General features: G+C 39.3%; 1 protein-coding gene across 1 annotated transcript in view; it reads right to left on the bottom strand.

Moving 5' to 3' along the window:
- The window catches only part of LOC104552582 (ovostatin-like), a 36,684-nt gene extending 26,624 nt beyond the window's left edge, over nt 1-10,060 (bottom strand). The window contains exons 1-8 of the mRNA XM_062010560.1: nt 10,046-10,060; nt 6,490-6,554; nt 4,660-4,843; nt 3,801-3,957; nt 2,914-2,966; nt 2,415-2,435; nt 1,528-1,696; nt 229-313 (exon numbers count right to left, since the gene is read on the bottom strand). Coding sequence (XP_061866544.1) covers nt 229-313; nt 1,528-1,696; nt 2,415-2,435; nt 2,914-2,966; nt 3,801-3,957; nt 4,660-4,843; nt 6,490-6,554; nt 10,046-10,060 — 749 coding nt within the window. The remainder of the gene's footprint in view (nt 1-228; nt 314-1,527; nt 1,697-2,414; nt 2,436-2,913; nt 2,967-3,800; nt 3,958-4,659; nt 4,844-6,489; nt 6,555-10,045) is intronic.
- Nucleotides 10,061-23,766: the final 13,706 nt, after the last annotated feature.

Here is a 23,766-nt window from a genome sequence, read left to right as displayed (position 1 = left end):
TTACTGTTTGATATCTTCAAACTGTTGGACACATACAAATCTCCCAGTTTGCATTCTGTTATGCAGTGGAAGGAGAGTTATTTCATGTCATGGAAGACATAGCTAAAGGAATTGCTTTTAACGCATACTCTGAATCAGCAGCATGGTCCCTACATTCCAGCCTGGCACATGATCCTCTGTCCCATGTTTCTTGTGAACAAATGTGTTCTTCTCAGCTCTAATACTTACAAAGCACAAACGTTCACTCTGACTTCTTCATCAAAGAAAGAAATGCTCTTTGGCACGGTGGTTGTCACTTCAAATTTTGGCAGCACTAGGAATGCAATGTGGATACGACTGATCAGCAGTTGCATGCCATAGGCAGGTATGGATGTGTAAGACAGTTGAAAAAAAAACAGTTGACAAAGGCATTTTCAACAGAAAGGGAGAGGAAATGATTCAAAGAAAGGTTTATCTAGCTGCTGGCTGTAGGATATTATTGGAGAAAAAGTAACCTTTAATGGTAAGATGAATAACTTCTTTAAAATGCAATAATAGTCATACTAATAATAGGTTTGATAAAAAGCTGTGGAAAAAAAAATCACTTTAATTAGCTGTACATTTTCTTCAAGAGAAAGGTGAGAATAATGCCAATGTCTGAAACTACTCAAACCTTAAAGGATGTTGTCCAGGCCTGTTTAAGGAGAAAGGCAACAGCTTAAGTGAGATGGTAAAATCAAACAGATTGCTGTCATTCTCTCTTTTCAGCTTATCTTTTCTCCCAGATCACCAGCAATAATGACAACACAGCTGGCAAAGGCCTCCTTCTCATGCACTTGTACACAGGAGACTGGGAGGTATGAAATAGCTCTGGAGGGAAAGCAAGAAAGAGATTTCCAAACACCTGAGAGTTCTCAAGCCTTCTCTGGGGACTACTAAGGAAAACTTGTCACTAAAAGATGGGAAAACTCCTAAAATCAAGCTGAATTTAGCAACTCCCTCCATATGATCTATTCCAGAGAGTAAGCAGATCACTATGAGGGCTTTGCCATCCCCAGTACCCACTGTTTGCCACCTTGTGCTTTCACCAGCTTTCCACCCTCCCTGTGTAACAATCTGGTACCTATCATTTAATCTGCTTGGTAGATAATATCTTCAGATTTCTACTGCATATTTTAGTCTACTTCTTCTCATATGATGAAGACCTCCACAAAACAGGACAGGCCTGACTCATTCATTTTGCCTCTGAACAGATGGGGAGTGTGAAGCCTGAGTGATAAAATGTGGATCCCAAAGTCACACAACGACTTTTTGCCAAGTCCAGAAAATAATTAGACTCCTAATCTAATTCGTGGAAGATGCTGCCGTTCTTAGAATTTCCTGTTTTCTTTCTTGCCTTCACTTTCTGCACCCAACTCCCTCCATGTCTTTTTTGCTCAGGCATGAAATGGAGAACTCAAAGTTGTCAAACTGCACTAGCAACTCCTATATGACTGACACATAGCCAGCCCCATTGCTGGTGCAAGGCAATTTGAGACCTTTGCTTACCGTATTCCTCCACTGTGAAGAACTGGTACTCTTTTTCACCCGACTTCTTCTCCACAGTGATGTGGTAGGACCCTAGAATAGGCTCCGGGGTTAGTGGAAAGGAGAGCTGGACAATTCCATGCTTAGATGTTATGTCCAACCACTGGAAGATCTTATTTCGGTCCGGATCCTGGAAAGTGGGAGAAAGAGATGTACCAAAACGTTTATAACCTTGTTTCTTGTCTTCTTGCCTTTTTGGTGTACTGGCATATTGATTAAGTGCATCACAGAGTGAATGTGAGTTTGGGCTGACAACATGTGCTCTGATTTCCTATTAATTTTTCATATCCATTAATGGATTAAATCAATTGAAGTTTATATTTGACTGGAATTTAGATACATTGCCAGATGGGACTCAGGTTGCTTATTTGTAGCTCTTGCATAAGTCTTTCTGACTCAGCACTGTCTGTAAGATGGTAATATTATGCTGTTCTCTTGTAGAAAATTCTTTGAGATCTAGTGATGTGAAATGTTGTAGAAGACTGATTTGTTGTTAACCTGTTCCCCAGCAGAACATAGCACTTCAGAAAGTTATTGTTATGCTTGTATGAGAATGAGGTTATTTCACCAGCCTGTTTATTGTAGTCCTACCAAAGATTACATTGAACATTCTTGTTCAAAACCTAATGAGAGACACAGCAGCAATCCAATGCCACCTCTGACTAACATCTCCAGTTCTGCTGATTCCTTCTCTTCCAGTGTTTCATAATGGGTACTGCCACTATTCAATCTCAACTTTAGACAGTGTGCTCTGGATGAGCCTCCCTCAGCTATTGACACTATGGTGAGTGATGAAGCATAGTCTTGCCAAAGTAATTTCTGTTTTAATGACACTTTGCATTTCTTACCTCGATGATGATTCGGGGATACTGGAGGAGGGAAAAAAAAAAAAAAAAAAAGGAAAAAAACAAATTGTCAAAATCCGAAGAAATTAACTGTGAACCTTGAGAAATACTAGAACATAAAGAAGGCTGTGAACAGCTTTCTCTGGATGCAGAAAACTGGGCCAAGAGAATAGTTGGAAGCTCATGTCTGTAATTAGATAATTTTAAGAGGATAATCTGTTTGTGAATTCGTTTACTTTTCAAAAAGACCCAGTCTCTTTTTACATAACTGAGGCAAGTGTAGTGTCTACAAAATCTGAGTACTCTGAGACATTTCCAGAAATGCTTTCAGACTCTTTGCCTTCTATAAACGTAGGGAAAGAATGGAACATGAAACCAAGGAGTTATTGCAGTTCTTCAAAAACATCAGGAGGCCTATCTCAGGGACTTATTTTTTCAGTGTCTCAGTGAGCAGGTACCTCAAGAAGGTGCGTGAAAAATCTTAATTATCATTCATACTTACTATCTCCTCAACAGGTCTGAACTGGGTGTCCAAAGTGACCACACGAAACAACACTGAAAAAAAATGTAGGACAAAAAAAAAGTCATTAACAGTTGTAAGTAAGTTATTTTCAACATAAAACTGGAACAAAGTTTGCCTGGGATTTTAGGGAGAACTAAAGAGTCTCCAGAGAAGTAGAAAGGATTTTATTATCTTCTCTAGTGAACAAGAAAATCGAAATACACTTGTCAGCTCAAATGTCTTCAATTTTGTCCCTCTGGGACTAAAGTAACTTCTATAGTAAATCCAAATACACTGTTCTGCCTTCAATTCTTCTTGAAGGACTCAGATTTTTTTGAGTGTTTCCTAAAAAAAGTTTATAGAAACAAATTCAATGAAAAAAATAAACAGAAGGAAGAATTTGTCTTCATTCTAAGGATAAGCACTGAATTATACTAAAGAGATGGCTAACTATACCACAGCTAGAACTGTCATTTAAATATTGTGATAGAATCAGCACTGTTAGTTAGATTAACAGTCAAACAGAAAGAGACTTTGACAGGAAATTACATCCTTTTTTTCTGTGCATTTTATTATCTACAAGATTAACCTATCATTCTCTGTATTTTTAAGGACAATTTCTATGTGACTGACATCAGTAAATCTGGCAGAACTCAAGATCTTGTAAATGCAATTAACTCAGTAAAAACAATTCTGTGAATCAGTTCTATTTTTCACTGAGTTTTGATGAGCCCAACCTCAGATGACAAGCATATACTAGTTGAAGGATTACGTATTGCCATCACAATCCATGGTCTTTTATTCCACAAGAGGAAGTTCTTGTCATTCTAGACCCACCCTTGCACTCAGTTTCACAGTTCACTAGCTGACTGAAATTCCTCAGCTACCTTTTTGTCCTGGTTTGTAAATGGGTTTGTCTGTCTGGATGAAGACAACGTTATCCACATTCTGAATCGCCACTGATCTTCTCGTAGCTAAGTTCACTGTGGTGCCTTTGGCAGAGAAGGAAATGAATGCCAGGGGGTCAGAAGTAGCAGGAGGAACCTGAAGAGAAACAAAATCCCAAAGGAAAAGTAATAAATGAGGCATGTTGAGGTTCCAGGATGCCTAAGGTTCTCGGGTAAGATAGTGACTGCCACATGAATCATAAATAGATTGTGCAAAGTCATGGGAAGCCCTGTCTTTGCCACTGAGATAGTCTGGGAATTTCTGCTGTGAAAGTCTCATAATCTGTCATTAAGTACTAAGGTTTTAAGCTATGCCCTGTCCTATGCATTTCCTCATCTCATGTAGCTACCTGCTCATATGCAAATTGTCCCAGTCATATAGCTCAACTCTGAAGTATCTTCTCCTGCTGCATGCTGGAAGACTTAACCCTGGGGACTTGTTTGTCATATCTGTCCAAATCTTTCAGAGTCATGGGAAAGGGAATGAGCATGTCCCAGCTCCTGGATTCTCCAGCTTGACAATTATGACAGTTCCATAAGGTGCATGCACCTCCTATGGCAATCAAAAGCTTACTTCTTTCTGTGGAAGGAGATGGAAAGTCCTTCTCCAACTTCCCCCTACAACTCATATGTCTGTCTTTTTCCTGTCTATATTGGCAGCCTTTCCAGCAGTTTATCATTTTTTATTCTGTTCCCTGCCTACATTCCTTGTCTTTTTGCCCTCACTGACAAGAAGAGTTCCACTTAGGGGTGTTTCCAGCTTCTATATCCTCTTCAGTAGTATCAAAAGAGAAAATACCTTGAACTCGTAGCACTTGAAGAAATCATTCTTTGTCACAGATTCCTCAAAGAGAGTCTTCTTAATACTGCCATATTCCAGGACTATGCTCAGGGACAGCGGTTCACTGAGGTTGTGGAGCTGCACACAAGCTGTCTGTGGAGAGTCACTCCTCACTACTGTTGGGACCAGCAGCACATACTGACTGTAAGAAGGCCAGACCAAATCATAGAGTTTAGTCACAGAGGAAAGTCAGGGCAAACAAGACAGGAAATATCACACAAATAACCTATCTGTGAAGGAAGACACAGTCCAGAGCTTTCTCAAAACAGTGGAAGGACTAAGGAAGTACAGATGACAAATTTTTGTCCTTCACAGCTCTTTCTGAGCTGGAAGACTGGCATTATTTTATGTAGTCTCTTACTCAGCATGATACTACATCTTTCCATTCCAGGTATTTACATAGCTCCAATTACTAAAGTGTCTAAACACCTGACAAGCACAGCTGTGTTTATCCTCCCATGGCCTGTAATGTATAATTAAACCTCTGGAATTTCCCACAAGGAAGAGTGATATTTAGCTTCTTTTTGAGGTCAATGACAAAAATACTAGTTAATGGTTGCAGCAAAATTTTAATTTATTTTTCTCTGGATATTTCTCCCCCTGGATAAGAATTCACGTATATTATGTCAGTCAGCATGATAAACAAAAAATGATCCTGCTTTTACATTCTGCAGAATGTTCCAGGGAATGCTCAATCTAGCCTGCATGCTCTATTCTGTTTCCTTATATCTCTGTTGTATCCTTTGCTTCTATCTTCCACTGAACCTTTGCAGTTATATTGCTCTCTATAATTATGGCAGTCTTCCTTCCCCAAATTCTTCCTCTGAAAAACATTCCTTCAAATTTGCTGTATAGTTCTATTGCTGGCTGCCAGTTCTCTGCTGCCCAAACTAGTCTTTCCAAATAATGTATGACAGAATCAATGAGTTGATTCTGCAGCGTGGCATGACTCATATGATCTTTTCTTGATAATCCTATCCTTTCCCTGTTTTTTCTCCCACACCTTTACTTGCTCTCATTGCCTTTGTTGTTTTCATTTGCCCGGTTCAGTCTAATGTTCAAAGACCAAGAGTAAAATGATTAATACTAATGAGAGCTAAACTCTCTGACTATCACAATGTTTTCCTTTAGAACTTTCAAGAATAAGTTTGAAACTCTAATATTGGTGTATTTTTTTAAATCATCACTGAAATTTTCTGTTTGTATAAATATATATATATAAATATCTGTTTGCGTATATATTCTATTTGTATAAATATATATATATTTTTATATATCTTCTGTTTGTGTCTTTATATCCATGGACATGATAGTGCTGCATAAACTGAGAATCACAGTGTGTGTAATACTCATATACTCAGGTTCATACACTCATACTCATACTGTACTAGGATTGCGATTCAGCACAGGCGCTGGTACCAGTCATCATCTGGCCTGTAGCACATCCTCGTACACCATGCTTACTCTCTACTGCTGATGCATACCAATCCTGATCATTAGTATTATTTGCTAGCCTAGCCTTGAAACTCCTCCTCATTTTACCCATGCATTTCAGTCTTCATCTACTCCAGTTCTAGGTTTCTGTCATTCAAGACAAATTTCATAGCAGTTTTAAGATGGAGAACATCATTCCAAATCACCCTTCAATATCATCTACTTCCATTTCAGATGCATTTCAAAACCTAGGTCCCAAATAACCAGTTTATAATATAGCAGTTTCCCAGAAGAAATAACCTGTTGGGAAATAAAATACGTTATCACAAAAACATAGAATATATGATCTCTTACGGTTCAGAAGACACTGATGCAATCCAATTCAATGACAGAATACTCAGAAGAATTCTTGACCACATCTTTGTTCATGAGTAAGAAAGAAGAGGGACTGATCTCAAGTGGACAGCTTGCCTTCTGACCTTTAAACTGCCCGGAGATGATGCTCCTCCTTCACAGATTAAAACATACTCTGACAAAAGGTACCTATATAAAATTTGCATAAGTTCATCTTCCTCTGTTCTCACACTCCTTGAACTCTCAAACAACAGCTTGGGGAAGCTATCATATTTCACATAGCTTTCTAATTTATTGCAAGCCAAACCGGTTCCTGTTCATCTGAATGCTTTATTGGAGCCTGCTTCCCGGATTTCTGTGTCATTGGCTGCAGGTTCTTTAATGTTTCAACCTGTTAGTATTTGCCACTGCTTATGTATTTCCTACTTCTGTGAAGATCTCCTGTAGATATGTCTCACAAAACAAAAGTAATCATAACACAGTGGTGTTGTATGCTTTCATGGGGGCCTGGGCAGAAATAATACAGCTGCATTCAGTATGGCACAGAAGGAAACTGCTAATTGTAATCTGAATTTCTTACTGCACATAGTAACATTCAGCAAGGAATGATGTTGACTAGCTGTCTACCACTTTTGCAAGTGGTCAGGACAAGCGTATCTCTAGGGAAAGGAATCTGATAGCATTACTTCTTTTGTTCACTCATCTGTCTATCAGTTTGCTTTTTCCTCTGATCCATGCCTCCCATATCAAATCACTTGTAAACCTACTGGTGAATTTGTAGTAAATCTGATTGACAAGAAGCTTCAGAATAACCAAGATGCAGAATTGTAAAATAATTTAGATAGAAAGGGAACTCCTGACATGATGTGGTCCAATTTCTCCTTTCAAGCAGGGCTAGCTTCAAAGCTTGTCCAGTCATGTTTTGAATATTTCAAGGATGGAGTGCCCAGATCATCTCTGCAAATCTAGTCCCATGCTTAACCATCCATATTGTTAAGATTATGTTCCTTAAATCAGAATTTCTCATAGTATAACTTGTGTCCATTGCTTCTTGTTGACGCTTCACTGCGCATCCCTGTGAGAAAAATCTGTCTCTGCCTTCTCTATAATCTCACTTTATGTAAAGGATGACTGTAATTATGTTCCACCTTTAGCCTTTTTTTCTCCAGGCTGAGTAGATGAGACTGTCTCAGTATCTTTCTGTAGGTTTGTTCCAGTCACTGACCAACCCAGTGACCTTCCACTACACTCACTCCAGTCTGCCCACATCTTTCTTACACTGGAGAGCTAAATCTGGACACAGAATTTCATCTGTGGTCTCATAGCTGCAGAATAGAGAGGAAGAATCTTGATATGTTGGCTGCACTCTTGGAAATACAGCCTGAACACAGGAAACTTAAATAATCTATAGTAGTGAGGGACTGCATCCACACCCTTACACAGGAAAAAAGACCACAATAAAAATAAGCTAGCAAATTAACATGTCTGTAACTGTAACCTAGGGGAAGAAAGAGGCAATTTCCCTTCCTCTTCCTCAGCCAAACAGGTGATAGAAAGGAAGGGGAAGGTGAGTATACTGTAGGAGTAATTAGGGACATAAAACAGAGCTAGGGGCTCTGGATAAGGTGTAAGGGAATGCAGAGTGAACCTGAAAGTCAATTCTGTGCTAAGGGGTATGTGAAGGAAATGAGGAGTATTACAGTGATGTGATACAAATGGATGTGGGACTGTTAAAAGCCAGATTTTATCAATTTTGCTTTTCATGACATTCTTATTATGATTCAGCTATGCTTTTTTCTTTCCATCAGCATAGGTGATACCCTAAGCTATCCATGCCTAACCAGCTTATCTTTCCATCTTTCCCAGAAGCTGTTTGATGACCAAGTTAGAAAATAGTCTTGGGTGCTGTAAGAGATGCCATCTATTCCCACTGAATTACTAGTAAGAAATATTGCACAAAGCTTTCCGGAATGACCTGATGATAGTGCCAGGTGGATGATGTGAGAACAGGGCGGTCACGTTATGAAGAAAGCCACTGCATTAGTTGTTACAAAGAAAGCTAAGAATATATTGCAGGCATGTTTGTATTTGCAGCTTTGAAACGGCTCAGATCCCATGTCTTAATTTAAACAAGTACTAAGTAATAAGCAAAAAAGAATTAAGGAGAGAGAAGGAAATAGTAATCAGTTCCAGGGCCCTGATGCAAAATACTCCAGAAGCTTATCTTTTATTTAAGTGCAGCATGCCTTTAGTATGAATGTAAGAGTGTTTTCTTGTTGATACACAGTCATGGAAAAGAAAATTACACTGTGTTCAGATCAATTGAAGAGCACATCTTTCTCTGGAAACAAGCTATTGAATTAATTACTTCAGTGAAATTACTCATCCCAGAGTAAATATATTGTGGTAAAAAACTAAGCTCAGATCTTTATGCACATCATTACCATGTCAGGACTAATTCTTAAGAAGACCACAGGGCAATGGGGAAATTACTCCATTTGTCTTTGGTAGGAGGAAAAAAGAAGTAGTTTTTGGTTGTATGATTAAGAAGCTAGGAGCATGAGGGGATCATCTGGAAGAATGAAGATCAAAATTTAACATGGAGGAGATGACGAACCTCACGCTAAGCAGCTGTTACAGGATAGAAACACAAAAGATTACTTTGATATTGGATGTCATATAAACCAATCTGTTGACCTAAGACTGGCTCTGTTTTGTAATTCACTTAAGGTAAGGTGTAATTGGAGATTATAGTTTAGCTAGAAAATAGCTGAAATGAGGAATGATGCCAAATGCACTTCAGGACCAAAACAATGCAAATATAGACTCAAGTATCACATACATACTTGGTTTTCAAAGTAGAGTCATGTTGCATACTCTTTGGACAGCAGAGAATCAAGACGTCTTCAACTCATTCAGTCCAGATATCAGGAAGCTACTGCATTTGCTCTCTCTTATGAGAAATTTTACGGACACATAATTTTTTAGTCCTCCCTTCTCTAGATGAGTCAGAGTAATGATTGTTGCAGTTGCATTGGAAGCATAAGTTAGTTTTCTTTCAAATAAAGATCAATTTGCCATTTCATTTTATCACATCACATGCACCTGTCTTCACTTTTACACTGGACACATGTACATGGCTAGACAATTAAAAGTTTTTTAACTAACACTGTTTCTACTCATTTTCTGGGAGCAGTTAGATTCAGTGTTTTGCACATTTACTACATTCACAACAGAGAATTTTATGATGTTTTAACTAGCCTACCTACACTAGCTTGTGTAGAGCATCTCAGATGTTCCTACGCTGCCCCAAAATTCCCAGTATAGCTCTATATGCAGAATCTAGACACTAGATGTAGTCACAAATTAGGCAATAAATACCTAAAATAAATAGAACACTGCATAGTCTGAAAGCAGAGTTGAGAATTTTCGGTCAATACAGATTTGTCATGGCTGTTTACCTTTGTGTCAGAGAAATAGAAGGAAGTTCAGTGGGAATATAAGCAGCTTTCAGCAGTGAAACCTTGGATTTTCCAGATGAATACCAGATAATTACTTGTTTATCTTCCATGGTTCCACCTTACATTTGCATAATATTTAAGGACTGAGAGTACTTTCTAAGTCATGACTTCACCTCAGGGGAAGTACAAATGATCCATCCCACACTACAAGACCTGTTCTATTGTCTAGTTTCTTTCTCTATAATAGGTAGATGTGGGGCCAGAGCCGTACCTTCCATTTTATTCATGCAATACCCACATTAACAGTCCCAGGCTACTTACTAGTCCATGATCTTATCAAGAAATTAAACTGTGATCAGAGAAATGCTTCCCCACCACATGCTTATCAAATCCACTCTGACAAAATACTTTGTTTCAAAAAGTCGACATATCGCTGAATAGTATTGTATATGTATCAGAGTTCGATACTTTCGATGAATTTGCCTACACAGCCTTCCGCTCTTCTGAGACACATCCCAGTCTGCAAGCTTTTAAGTTTTCAAGTGGTAGTATTTCTCAGAATGTTTGTTGCAACAGGCAGCTCGCAGTTCAGTTGGTAGAGTATGTTGTATCATTTCACGTTAAATGAATGGAACATATTTTGATATTGGTCACTTTCTGTAACAGTAAAGATCAGGTAATACTATGCATTGTAACATTGCTATATTGAGAAGAGTAAACAGCACTCAGTTCAGTCCCTGCAAGATTTTCGTTACAGATAGACTGATAGTAGCTTAACTAGTATGCTGTCAGCATCATCTTTCTGGAACATATGTTAGCTTTGCCTATGAAAAATAAAGTATCACAGACTCATATGGCGTGAAGCACTTGAAACAACATCCATTTGTCCCGATCTACAAAGTGTAATGTATACAGGCATCCTTGAAAACTCCCTGTTGAGTCTAAATTATGAAAATCAGGAAGTCTGCCAGAGAATATGCAGCGACGTGTGATGAAAAGGATGGAAGATGAGGTCAACAAAAGCGCAGGATCAGGGTAAGCAATAACTATTATTCCTTATTGTTTTAGTTTAAAAAGTATTAAATATTGCTATATTTAAATGAACTATTTTCTATCAAAATTTCATTTATCAAAATGTAAAATACCCAACAATCTACAGACAATGTAATTCTGATTCAGTAATTATATTGTTGCCATTCTGAATTAGCTCAAAATCTTGAATCAATAACATAACAATTTAAGATTTTATTATTACAGACCTTTGCCATAAGGAACCATGAGTATGCATTTCATTCGATCACAGAGGACAAAAATGAGTGTCAAGAAGGCTTTTAAAGGGTAAAAATGATTTTTCCCTCAGTAGAAAACTTTTCCTGTCTTCACTATTTTCCTTCTTCCCTTATTTATATTGTTCTATTGCTTCAGGTGCTAACAGGCAGATTGACTCAATATATTTCAAAAAAGGTAATGATTAATTGAGTTAAAATAAATAAAACCATATTTGAGAGTGTTTTTTTTGAAATGTCAGCATCTCAGATCTAGGATTCTACTACAAAGAAAATTAATTAGAATAAGTTTCCTCCAGATTGAAACTCTAAACAACCTCCCACTTCATCTGGGCTTCATATGTAAGGGTTTTTTTGAAAACCAGAGAACAATACACCAGTCCACAGACTAGCCTACTCAACAGCCTCTCATTTCATGAAACTCTCTTGTTTTACCCTTTTGGAGACATCCAAACTCTGTCAGTCAAAGGAATATTTTGTAGTCACAGGGATGATCCCTTCCAATAGATATTTCACGTGCTATGCTCAGGTTGAAGCTGTAGTTGGTCATGAGCCAGGAAAGACTCCCACTGCTTACTCTATGGCATCAGCTAGAAATGAATCAGAATAAGTGCCTGAGAGCAACAGTTATTCAGCTGTATGGTCTAATGAGCCACTACCAAAAAATCATAAAGACAAGTGGATTACCAGATGGATGACCAGGAATCTTAATCATTAAACACTACAAAGAATAAATGATCTCATGGATAAGCTGAGAACTTGTTAATATGGCCTTATGGGTTGCCAGTGGTGTAAGAGGGTCAGTAGTTTAAAGACATGAGAGATATCATACGAAGTGCTGACATCCTTCTTTATTTTAAGACCTGATTTTTCCAGTCTTTGAGCAATTCATGAGTAATGGCTTCAACATATGCCTTGCAACCCCAAGGCTTCCATTTAGCACCAGGCATTTTTCGGGTATTTTATTTCATCTAACAAAGGTTTATAGGTTTCTGAAAACTTCCTTGTGGTATGAAACTTCACATGCTGTTGTTTCAGGCCATAGGCATCTCCTGTGCTACCTACTGTAATTTTGCAAGAGACAATGCTCAGAAAGTTAATCTTTAAGCAAAAGGATGCTGTAGAAGCCTTCAAGAGTGCCTTTTCAGGCAGCAAAACCAAGACTTTTGCATACCTCCCCATTTTACCTGAAGAGCCAGTCATTCTTGAAGGGCCCAGGGACCCCTCTGCAGCTCAAATCACCTTGTGTGTCAACCTCGCCTTTGCCAACCAATAAGATCACACTGGAGATTATCTCCTTGAAGAATTTGCCTTCTCCAAGAGAAAGACTCTAGAAGTCACAAAACCCTGAGAGAGTTACACAACCTTTCCACTTCCAACACCACTACCACATGATCATCCACTGTCCCTTCAGCTAACACTTCATCTTATGAGTCTATCTGCACTGTCAGATCACTTGGCTCCTACATCCTGGTTTCGATTTTGTCCAGTCTGCATAGATGTCAATTCACCACAGGGAACTATTTTGAAATGAACAAATCACTTCCTTCCGGGAAGTAACCTAGGTATGGCTCTGTAGGTAACTCATGTCAAGGAGCACTACTGATAGTCATGATGGGTTGGACCAGAGTATGGTAGGTCCCCTTTTTGCTTTGTCATTTGCATTGCACTGACAGTCACCTCAACATGCATCCCTTGTGCATCTCAGCATATGACACCTTGTGGACTGCAGCAAAGCCTTCATATTACTTCTGTGTTTATAGAGAAGACCTGTGTCTAATACTATGCAATTCAGTCACTCCAATCTCTTCCCATGTTGGTAGACACAGGATATTTGGCATCATGTGATCTGATCAGATAATGCACCTAAAGACAGTGCATTTAGCATCTGAGATAGTCTTTGTTGTCTTCATTTGACTGTCCTTTGGTAACAACAGGAAATATTGGAGCACAATGTGTGATATTCAAGGTTAGTTTTCTCTGCAACAGTGCGGGTAAATCTGTTTACATTCTTCAATGCATGTCACTCTTTCCTGCAGTTAACCTGAAAACCTGCAGTTCATATTGAGCCATTTGAACTCTGCAGGTCATCCTGTGGGATAGTGGCCAAAAGCAACTAACCAATTACAACCTCAGTGGGAAATGCTTAGGTAAGACATGTGAACTCCCAAGTGTCATACAGGTCATCCTAATTTTGTTGTCTAAAACCAAAAATTCAGCCTACAGACTAGTAAGGTGAAATACAATACAGTTGAGAGTCTGGATCTTGATGAAAATGTGTTAAATATAATGTATAAAGTACTTTTTGGACTTTAATTACCAGAATATTTTTTCTCAGTCAGTCTGTATTTGGAATCTGATGTTAGCAGAGCATTGGACTGCAACACAGCTGATTGATAACAGCAGCGTGAACTTAGTGAGTTGCTAGGTAACAACAGAAGCCCAACTCTGAAGCTCACCTGATATTGACACCTGGATGTTTCCAGTCTCACAAAAACAAGAAGCTGCTTTCTGCCAATGAGGTCTGGAATCAAAGGCCACAATTGGAAAAAAAGTGAATTTTAAGTCCTAAAGTTAATTTGGGAATCTTATAGATCCTTCTATAGCACATTCAGTGCACGGAAAGCATAATCTGTCTGTTTTACCTGAACTGATAATATTTTGATTTGCAGGAGCACAGCTGCCAATTGGATACAAGTTGTACGTGTACATATGTATTTCAAATTACTGGACCTCTATCCTGCACAACCAGGAAGGAAAAAAGGAAGGAGGCTGTTGATGCCCTTTGTGTTCATGTGAATGTTCTGCGTGTCTGTAGATCTGTGTGGCAGCCATGTTTGTACGTGTGTCTGTGGTAGGAATATGCACTTATGTGCGTGTGCATGAGAATAGCTACTGATTACATCTGGGGCCAAGAAGCTGCAGGAATTTCACCTCTGCTGAACTGGAAAATTCTGCCCTCCCTAAAATCTTTTGCAATGTGTCCATTATAAAGTACATTTAAAGTTTCAAGCAGAAGCAGGGCACTCTGTCTACTATCTGATTAGTGAAGACATTTCAGTAGAGTGGATGTTGAAGATACGAACAGAAGCATTTTACATTGTTTAAAACTCGCATCTGTGTAGACTCAGGTATTCTCATAAGAGGAAAAGATGATAAGCAGGAGTACCAGTGTCCCAGTCTCACTCCATTCAGTGTAAACATCATCAATTTATTAGTATTCCTAGCTCCCGAGTTGATAAAAATAAGGCCACAATCTAAAAAACATTTCTTTACATTAGCAAAAAAAAAAGTTTTCAAATGTGATTTGTATTCAGTGTTCCTAGAGAACTTCACATATGACTGCATGACTGAACACAGGGAGGCCTTACACTGCAAGTTGGGTCTCTAAAGTAGCAGTATTTTTTTGTAGCTGAGAAACATCTCAGAAAGGCATTTGCAGCAACAGTAAGAGAGTAAGTCCAAGTGTGGTGCAATCCTGCATTTCATTGGATAAATCTTTATTTTTAGTATAAGTGCTTTTGATTGTATAAAGAAGACCCAAACCCTTTCCTTTGTTAGATTAGCAATTGTTCTAATTTTCAGTGTGCCTGAATATTATAGCAATAAATCATCTCTCACTTGCAGCAGTCATTACAGTCTGATCAGTGCTAAAAGCAAGTGTTTTAGGCCACTGACAAGTAGAGGAAAATAAGAAGATCCCTCAAACTGATCTGTGTCACTTTCCAGTCTACAACCAATCTGCTTGGGGATGGGTGCTGCCATGGAAAAGGAGACTACTGAATTCTGAGCCATTTTTGCAAAAGTCAGATGGTAAAGGGACATCTTGAACCTGAAGGAGTAAGCCATTATCACAGCAGTGACACTGGCCACTATGTGGTTTCCCCATGCTACTTTGAACGCTAGATATACATTCTTTATAATCCTAGATTACATTGCAGTGTAGCAGCCTTTTGAGTCTTGTTCAGGATGCACATCAGGAAATAGAAATAGCAGTTTCTGAGGGAGCACAAGAACGAGTCCTGCCACATAGCTCAGGACTATCCTTCACGTAAGTGAAGGAAGCCCTCGAACCACAATCTGACATAGAGCTGTTAGAGAGATGATGCTGCAGCTGTAGGATCTTCCCCTGAGTCTCTTGGGTGCCAAACCACCCTTACAAGATGTGCAATAGTATCATCATAAACAATGATTACAGTTTTCATCACCTGGAGATGATTACCCATTTAGATAATTACCCATTAAGTAAGGATCAGTCATGCACAGATCTTTAAGTGACGTCCTAGGCTGTCTTGGGGCCTCTGGGAACCAGGAGTGGTGGCCATGTGTGTGGTACGAGGTGTATGGAAAAGCAATCAGGAAGTGAAGGGAAACTACAAGCAAAGCTGTCACTGTATACATGTTTCTGAATCAAGTAGAGCAGGGCAAATATGGATGAGAGACAGGGAAGTTGTGCTGATAAGATGGTCACTCAACCAGCAGCACATCAGTGGGGATGACCTGTCAGCAGGCTGGAGCAGGTATTGGCCAACCGATGTTTCAGGGAGTCCAGGAGTCACCTGAAGATCTCCTCAAGCAAGACCATGACACGTGCAATCTCCCTACTCTGTGCTTATGGGTAGGCTGTGGCTTTCCAAGCAGCAGGTGAAGCTCTTTGGCCGGGAAAGGGTCACTGAAAAGAGCAAAGGAGGGATCTTGCAGGGTGGGCACCAGCAGCGGAACAGAAGCATGGTGCCACCACCTCAAATGCATTTCCCTGCTGTGAGCAGATCGAAAATAGCCCTTGTGCCTCCGTTAGCCAAACCAATCTGAAAACTTTGCTGGTAGCAAAGCAGATTGTCAAGCCCAACATGAACAAAGCACAGGCTGCTGAAGCAAGGAATAGGGTTTGGCTTAATCTGTGCTAAGGGGGAAGCTAGGGAACATTTCAGTGAATAAGGCAAGGTCTGAGAATGAAGCAGATCAAAATTTCTAAAACCAAGAATGGGGTAGGAAGCATCACCTCTCAGATGATTTTTCTCTTTATTTGCTGCACTTTCTCTTAAATATCTCTGACAGCATATTCAGACTCTCACAAGACATCTCAGATGTCAGCCACTCTCAGGTAAATGCAGCTGATCATTAATTCATAGTTTTGCACTAAACTCTGCAGATAGGTTAAATGCATGTTATTAGAAAAACAAAATTGACATGTAAGCTTGTCTCTACGGCAGTGCACTGAAATTAATAAACTTTAGTTAGGTCAGGCAATTAATGTTTCCATATATATATTTCTTCCTGATGCGTTGTTGTGTACTGTTGGGCTGCTTAAAAGAGCATTTAGTGCTTTCTGGGGCAGTGTGGTTCCTTTACTTTCACTTTTCACAGGTTGCTCACAGCAAATGAGCTTTTTTAGCCTGATACTGACTTGGAATTTACATGACATATTTTGGTGTTATGCTTTTTAATTAAACCTTCTTGCACAGTCCTTGAATGCTCCTTTTTGTTTCTTGTAGGTAGTGTCCCTCTTCTTTTGCTGAGTTAGGAGTTAAGACAGCAGTTAGTGTCTCAGAGATGGAACAACACAGCGGCCTCTGCTCAGTCTGAAATGTCTATTGCATATTGAACTTGCATATTATCATGAGTGTTCTATGTTCACAGTGTTCTATGCTGCATTTCTCCTCAAGAGGAATGAGCAGTGAACTGTATCACTATGTGCCTTCATAATATGCTTTTTGTCCCATGAAAGGGCAAATGTAAGAATCAGGGCAATTATTTTCTTTAAAGATTTACAGCACAGCCTTTCTTACTTGCAACATTTTGAGGGAAGATGGAAATTTCTCTTTCCAACTCACTAGCTCTCTGCAGCCACTAAAAGCTCTTGACTTCTACATTTAATCCAGATTGGATTCTAATGTGCTTTCTTAAGGCTGATTAAAAGTGTGTTTTGGCTAAAAGCTGCGTCTTGGAATCTATTTCACATGCTGCAAAGATGCTACAAAGGTGCTTTCCGGGGGGGCTTAATGACACTGAGTTGTATTCTAGAGTTTGATCCCTTCATCCTACTGGCGAAAGTGAATCTGCATGTTAGTTAGATGAGCTCTGATGTTTATAAACCAAGCCACTGTATCTCTTTTCAACACATGTGGCATTGGTTGAGCTCCTCACTTGCAGTTTCAGACAAGCTAGGCTTTGAATAAAACCACATAGAAGTAATTGCGTTTTCTGCTGATGTCTCTCTAAAATGAAACTGAAAGGTAGGAGAAACAGAAGAAATTGTTTCTGCTGAGTTTGTATTCAGAAAATAAGATGTAGAGGACAGTTCTTAATGCACTGCATTATTTCCAGACTGTAGCATAGTCCTCAGAGAGTCAAAAGCAAATATGAGTGGGGCAATCTCCATGTAGCACAGGGTTGGCCCAGTTCTGAGCCTAATGCTTTTTAGTAGGTTGGGGGGGTTCCCTGGAGGATGTTTTCCAGAGCAGAAAAGAAGACGAATCCTCGGGATCAAAATTTTACAGACTGAAAATCACTCTTTTTATATAATGATGCTTGAGTAGTAAAGTTCACTGAGATGCACTTTGCTTTAGTTTTTAATACAGTGCATGATGACTGCAGCAGGCGTATGGGCCACATGCTGAATGCTGCTATATTACTGGAAAGAAATTACACTTTTAAAACACCCATTTCAGTGATCTACTGTCTTAGTTTGCAATTCTCTCTCTTGTTTTATATTTTAAACTAGCCTGCTGTATGAAACTGTTAGTGTTCCACCAGTAAGTGAAAGAGATCTGCTCTGTATGATGTCTGTTCTTGCTGATTGCAGATCTGCTCCATACATTTCAACATCTGTTTGTATGAAGAAGAGTGTGTCCAGCAGTTTGAGGGAGGTGCAACTCTCCCTCTACTCTGCCCTGGTGAGACCTCATCTAGAGTCCTGTGTCCAGTTCTGGGCTCCCCAGCTCAAGAGGGACAGGGAACTACTGGAGAGAGTCCACCTCAGGGCCACCAAGATGATCAGGGTCCTGGAGCATCTTTCTTATGAGGAAAGTCTGTGGAAACTAGGGCTGTTCAGCCTGGAGGAGACAGAGAGGGGATCTTATTAACACAAGTATTTAAAAGATGTCTGTCAAGAGAATGGGGTGGCACTTTTTTCTGTTATCTTACGTGACAGGACAAGGGGTAACGGACAAAAGCTGGAACATAAAAAGTTCTGCTTAAACATAAGGAAAAATTTCTTTACTGTGAGGGTGATGAAGCCCTGGCACAAGCTGCTCAGGGAGGGTGTGGAGTCTCCTTCTCTGGAGATTTTCAAAACTCACCTGGAGTTCCTGTGTGACCTGATCTAGTTGAATCTGCTTCAGCAAGGGGTTGGACTAGATGATCTCTAAAGATCCCTTCCAATCCCAACCATTCTATGATTCTGTGATGGTTGTGGGTTTTGCTACATTTGGTGTACTTGATTGCTTGCTTTGAAATGTGCTTACCTAAGTGTCTGAGTTGCCTTTGTCATGGTTGTAAAGCACTAGCATCCAACAGGGAAAGCTGTTCCACTGTTCTGCTGCTTTTCATTTGGGAGGATCCAGATGGAATGATGCCTATGTGTAGAATGATGCAGAACGTGATGTCTGATCTGTACTTGTGTTTAGATGTCAGGAGAAGTGTATCTGGGAATATGTAATACTACAGTACAGGTACATGCTCCAGTATTCAGCTACTGGCTCTGGCTCTGAATGAACATGACCTGCGGGAAGTAAGATGTGGGTCCAGTAGCTTTGTTGTTTCATGTGCTTTTACTCCTGAAAACATGCACAATACTAAATTTGATTTTGAAAATGTCAATCTCCTTTGTTCTTTAAAAGCAGGAGGTTGCATTGGCAAGCAAGTCCCAGCTTTCCCATAGGTTTGTGGAAATCACAGTACTGTAGGTAAGCCATCTGCAGCTCACCAACAGCTGCACATCCTCATCTTAATGTCTTTCTTGGTGTAGCAGCAGTTTTCCAGCTGCAAATGCTTCCTAGCCTGTTGAAACTGCAAATTGACTGTTGGGGAACATTGACAGAGTCATATAATTATAGGATCAAGGGATGGCTTGGGCTGGAAGGGACCTCCAAAGCTCATCCAATCTTTGGTTTGCTGAGATCCAGGAAATGTTGGAATAATAAGATGTCTGTATTAGGCTTGTACATGTGATACCTCTTGTGCTAGTGTATTTTGATTCTGGAGATATTCTCTCCTCCCTGAGTGACTGATGGAACAGAGTCACAACATGGTTTGAAGCTGAGAGCTAAGATTTAAGAAAAAATTGCTCTTCAGTTGGGTTTTAGTTTCTGAAGCCTGATGATTATAGGCTACTCTTCTGAAGGCATTTTGGAGTCCAACTAGTATTGTCCAGGCAGGAATCAAAGTGTTAGATGCAGGCCAATGCCTCTGTAAGCCATACTCATTACCAACACTTATCCAGCGCATCCTAACTTTTAGAGCAATCAAAAACTGTTCTGAAAAAAGCTATTTTTAAGTAAAATCATCTCTTTGTGCACGGAAGTGAAGGAGGGAGCAGAAACAGAGGCTCAAAACCTTTCTGTTTCCTTGGAGCTACTCTGTATCTTATGAGATTAATTAGAAGACTGATGTTTTTTACAAAATTTCAATGTAAAAAAAATGCAGATATCCTCTTGATATCTAAATTGATATCAGTTTCTGAAACTATGGCAAAATCTGACCGGAGGAGGAAGGGCATAACAAGGTTGAAGAGATGAAGGACTATTTGTCTGTTACAAGTAGAAATATTAGCTAAGAAATCTCTTTTTCCTTTGCCCATGAATATTTCAGGTGGAAAAGATTATTGTGAAGACAGAGACCACTTGTTTTTATCTCAGGGCCAAGCCCCTGTAAGAACAAAAATGTCACTTGCAGGAGCAGCATGTCAGACTGCAAGTCTGACTAACTGCAGTTGTTGTCTTGGTGCTAAGTGGATGGAAAAGTTCATTAATATTGAATTTTGCCTACCATTATTTACCTCTCCATACCAATCTCTTATAGAGATGTGTATAATGGGAAGAAGCCTTCTTTAAATGAAAGTTCTTGTAGTGATGTAGGATAAAATGGGAAAATTGAAGAAACTGGGAGAAACTAGAAGTTGTTTTAAATTTGTGTGCTTTGTCCCTAGTTTCCTAGATTTAAAAAAAAAAAAAAAAAAAAGAAAATATGAATCCTCCTGGAAGGGAGGAAGGGAGAAGAGATTTTTATTTTAAGCAAAACTGATTTCACTCATTGAGACCTGATCTAGGTCAACCTGCTTCTGCAGACTAGATGATCTCTAAAGGTCCCTTCCAACCCTACCATTCTATGATTCTATGCACCTTCTGCCATAGATTTAACTTACTCATTCGCTCATGTTCACAAATGCCAAGGCATGTTTGTTGAAGTAATCTGGGAAGCAATAATTGCTACAGAAGTGAGCTGTCAGCAGCTTCTGAGTTCTCACCATGTCTTTAGAAGTTTTTCTTGATTGGCAATCATTATCAATTACTATTAACAGAATTTTGGTTGTACCTTTTGCATCTGCCATGAGTAGAGATTTACTGAGATCTTTTATCTGACTGCCTTCTCCTGCCCCTTGCAAGTCTGAGGGAAAGTTACCAAGTCTCAGTGTTTATTTTCCTACTTGAGTATTTTATGGCTGCAATCCTGGTTTTCATCTCTTTGTCACCTCATCTTTATGGCTTTAAATTGCTGCAGTCCCTGTTATGAGATTATTTGAATGACAACCTTCTCCACCAATTAAGATATGCCCTGTCTTTATCTCTTGTTCTGTTTCTTATTCAGATTCCTCTTCATAGACATTTTCATTCAGATGCTATTTATTCCACACTGGAGATTTCTATTACAATGATGCAGTTTAATATGGTATTTACCTCAGAAAAATACACAGGGCACATGTGGATTGCTTTTCATTGCTTTGCACACCAACTATAGAAAGCTGTTATGCAGAGGACGTGCAAGCAAATGTACAAACATACTTGAAAAGTATGAAAAGTTTACTAGAAAATACACTTTTTGTGACATAGCAGTTAAACTAGCAGGATTTTGTACTTAAAAATGCATCTTATACTCCTTAATTATTTTTAAAGTGCACTATGGTATAGAATAATAACATTGTAAGTTGAAGACACTAAAGCTTGTTCTTAGGATGTTATCAAACAGAAACTGAATACATTATGAAATCTCATGTGTTGAGTTTTAAATGAATGTACATTACTCCCTAGCTAATTAGTGCAAAATTCTTATATAGATATGACCAAGAGCATATGAGGGATGAAACAGGAACTGTTTTAAGATAAGCATTTTCTTTGTCTCCTGCTTATGACTGTCTGTGTAACACAGACATCAGTAAAATTTGCCTTTGTAGAACAGTGAAACCACCAGAAATCTTGGAAACAGAGGGACTCTGTATAGTTTCAGTGTGTTGACCTGCTGCCATCTTCTGGTCATGGAATCATAGAATTCATTTATATTGGAAAAGACCCTTAAAATTCAGTGCAACTGTAAACCTAACACTACTAAGCTCACCACTAAACCATATCCCTAAGCACCATGTCTACCTGACTTTTAAATACCTCTAGGGATGATGACTCAATCACTCCCCTGGGCAGTCTGTGCCAGTGTTTGACAACCCTTTTGCCAAAGAAATTTTCCCTAGTAGACAATCTGAACCTTCCCTGGCACAACTTGAGGTCATTTCATCCTGTTGTTGTGCTACAAACAAGTTAAGGGCACTTTGCAAGCCAGGACTGTGACAAGATTTGTTCCTCAAAATGATCGCAGTGGGTGCTGTCATCCCATTCATATTTCCCTGTGAGGTCTCTGCAAGCAGATTTTTAAGGCTTTTTTTTTTTTTTTCAGAATGGTTAGTTAAATGAGAAATCTTAACCCTTGTGCTCCAAATTTGAAGAGTTTTGACCCCCTAGACTGGGTGGAAGCTGGGTCCCAGCTTCCTTATACAGATAAACAGCACTCTCTCCCTATTTTGCTTTCTACTTAGTCTGAAGAAACTACTTTCTGATGACAAAACAGACTCAGCTCCACGAGAGCTGGGGCAAAAGCTAAGTTGCAGACATTTATCTTCTCAACAAGTAGAAATTATTATCTTTATTAGACAGCAGGCTTTTATGAGCCAAGCAAATTTGAATTTATTTTGTGGCTTTATATAAATATTTGCAAGTGAACGTTTCTACAACATGTAGGATTTTATTCAAGCCGAGTCATATGACATCGGGAATACTGGCTATTAATATTAAAGGTAGATTTCTACTTTCCAATATGTTAAAAAAGCCAAGAAAACTGAACCAAATTACTTTTGGTTCAGTTTTGGTACTGACACACAAATATTTATTCTATGAAGAATTTCCTGCTGTTGGAGAGATCATGAATATCAGGAGCCTTGATTCATGGAATACATGTAAGCAACAATGCCACAAAAGTATCAGGGTTCATAAATACTAGTTTAGATCTGTGAGTACTTACAGAGATTGAAGCATTAAAAATCAGATTATATCAAAGGTAAGAATTCTGGGGAAACTGGAAAACAACAAGAATTTACTATTTGTACCAGAAGACACATATAAAACGGAGTGCATGTCTGTACCCTAATGGTACAGACATTTGAAAATACTTCAAAATTTCTGAAAATACTTCATGCATGGAGGATATTCACCTTTCTGCCCATCCCAGAGAGCAGCCACAAAACTCCACAAGTGGGAGATATTGTTCTTATATGAAGCGGTATGAGTTGTCTCCTCCACATCTCTGCTACAGATAATCTGGAAAAAAGGAAAGCAAGTCCAGCTGCCACTATTTGGTAGGCACAGCCTCTGCATCACATCAAGCTGCCATGTTCACAGGTGTCCCTGAATTAAGAAATGGAAGAGCAGATAGTGGAAAACATTGAAAAGACATGGCAGGAAGATGGGGCCGAGGGAAAGAACTGGCTTTGCTATTTGAGTTGAAAGTGTGAAACCCACTTTGGGCAACATGAAGACTTCCAAAGTACCTAAATGACAGGTTGGAAAGAGTTTTTAGTAAGAAAAAAAAAAAAGTAGAAAAGATAAAAATTACTCCTCTGTGCCATCTGAAAAACTACCAACAAAAGGTCTTCTCCACAAAAGCAAAAATGTGGAATTGGGTTGGATAGGGTTGGAGGGGAGAGACAAGGGCTGAAGAGAGAGCTGGCACAGGGCAGGGAGGTAGGGAGGAGGACATGGAAGATAAAGGAAGGGAAAGAAGAGGAGGAGAGCAGTTGGTGCTGGATCAGCTGCCTTTGCCAGGCATTGGGAAAGCCTCTGCCATGGACAAGAGGAGCAGAGTGTGAGTCCCAGGTGTACACGGAGCTCACTCACAAAGGGCAGAGCCCACAGGGATGGTGAATGTTTCTAAAGAGCAACATCTAGAAGAGCTGGATGTTCCCCCTGCACTGAATCAAGGGGGAATAGGAGAAATAACATTTTTCTGATGTTATGTGGTTGCAAGCAGGCCCTGGCAGCCATTGCCAT

Source organism: Colius striatus, chromosome 1 (genome assembly GCF_028858725.1).
Source record: "Colius striatus isolate bColStr4 chromosome 1, bColStr4.1.hap1, whole genome shotgun sequence".
In the NCBI taxonomy this organism is placed as follows: Eukaryota; Metazoa; Chordata; class Aves; order Coliiformes; family Coliidae; genus Colius; species Colius striatus.
The sequence above is the reverse complement of the archived record's forward strand: the minus strand, read 5'-3'. Positions and strand labels throughout refer to the sequence as shown.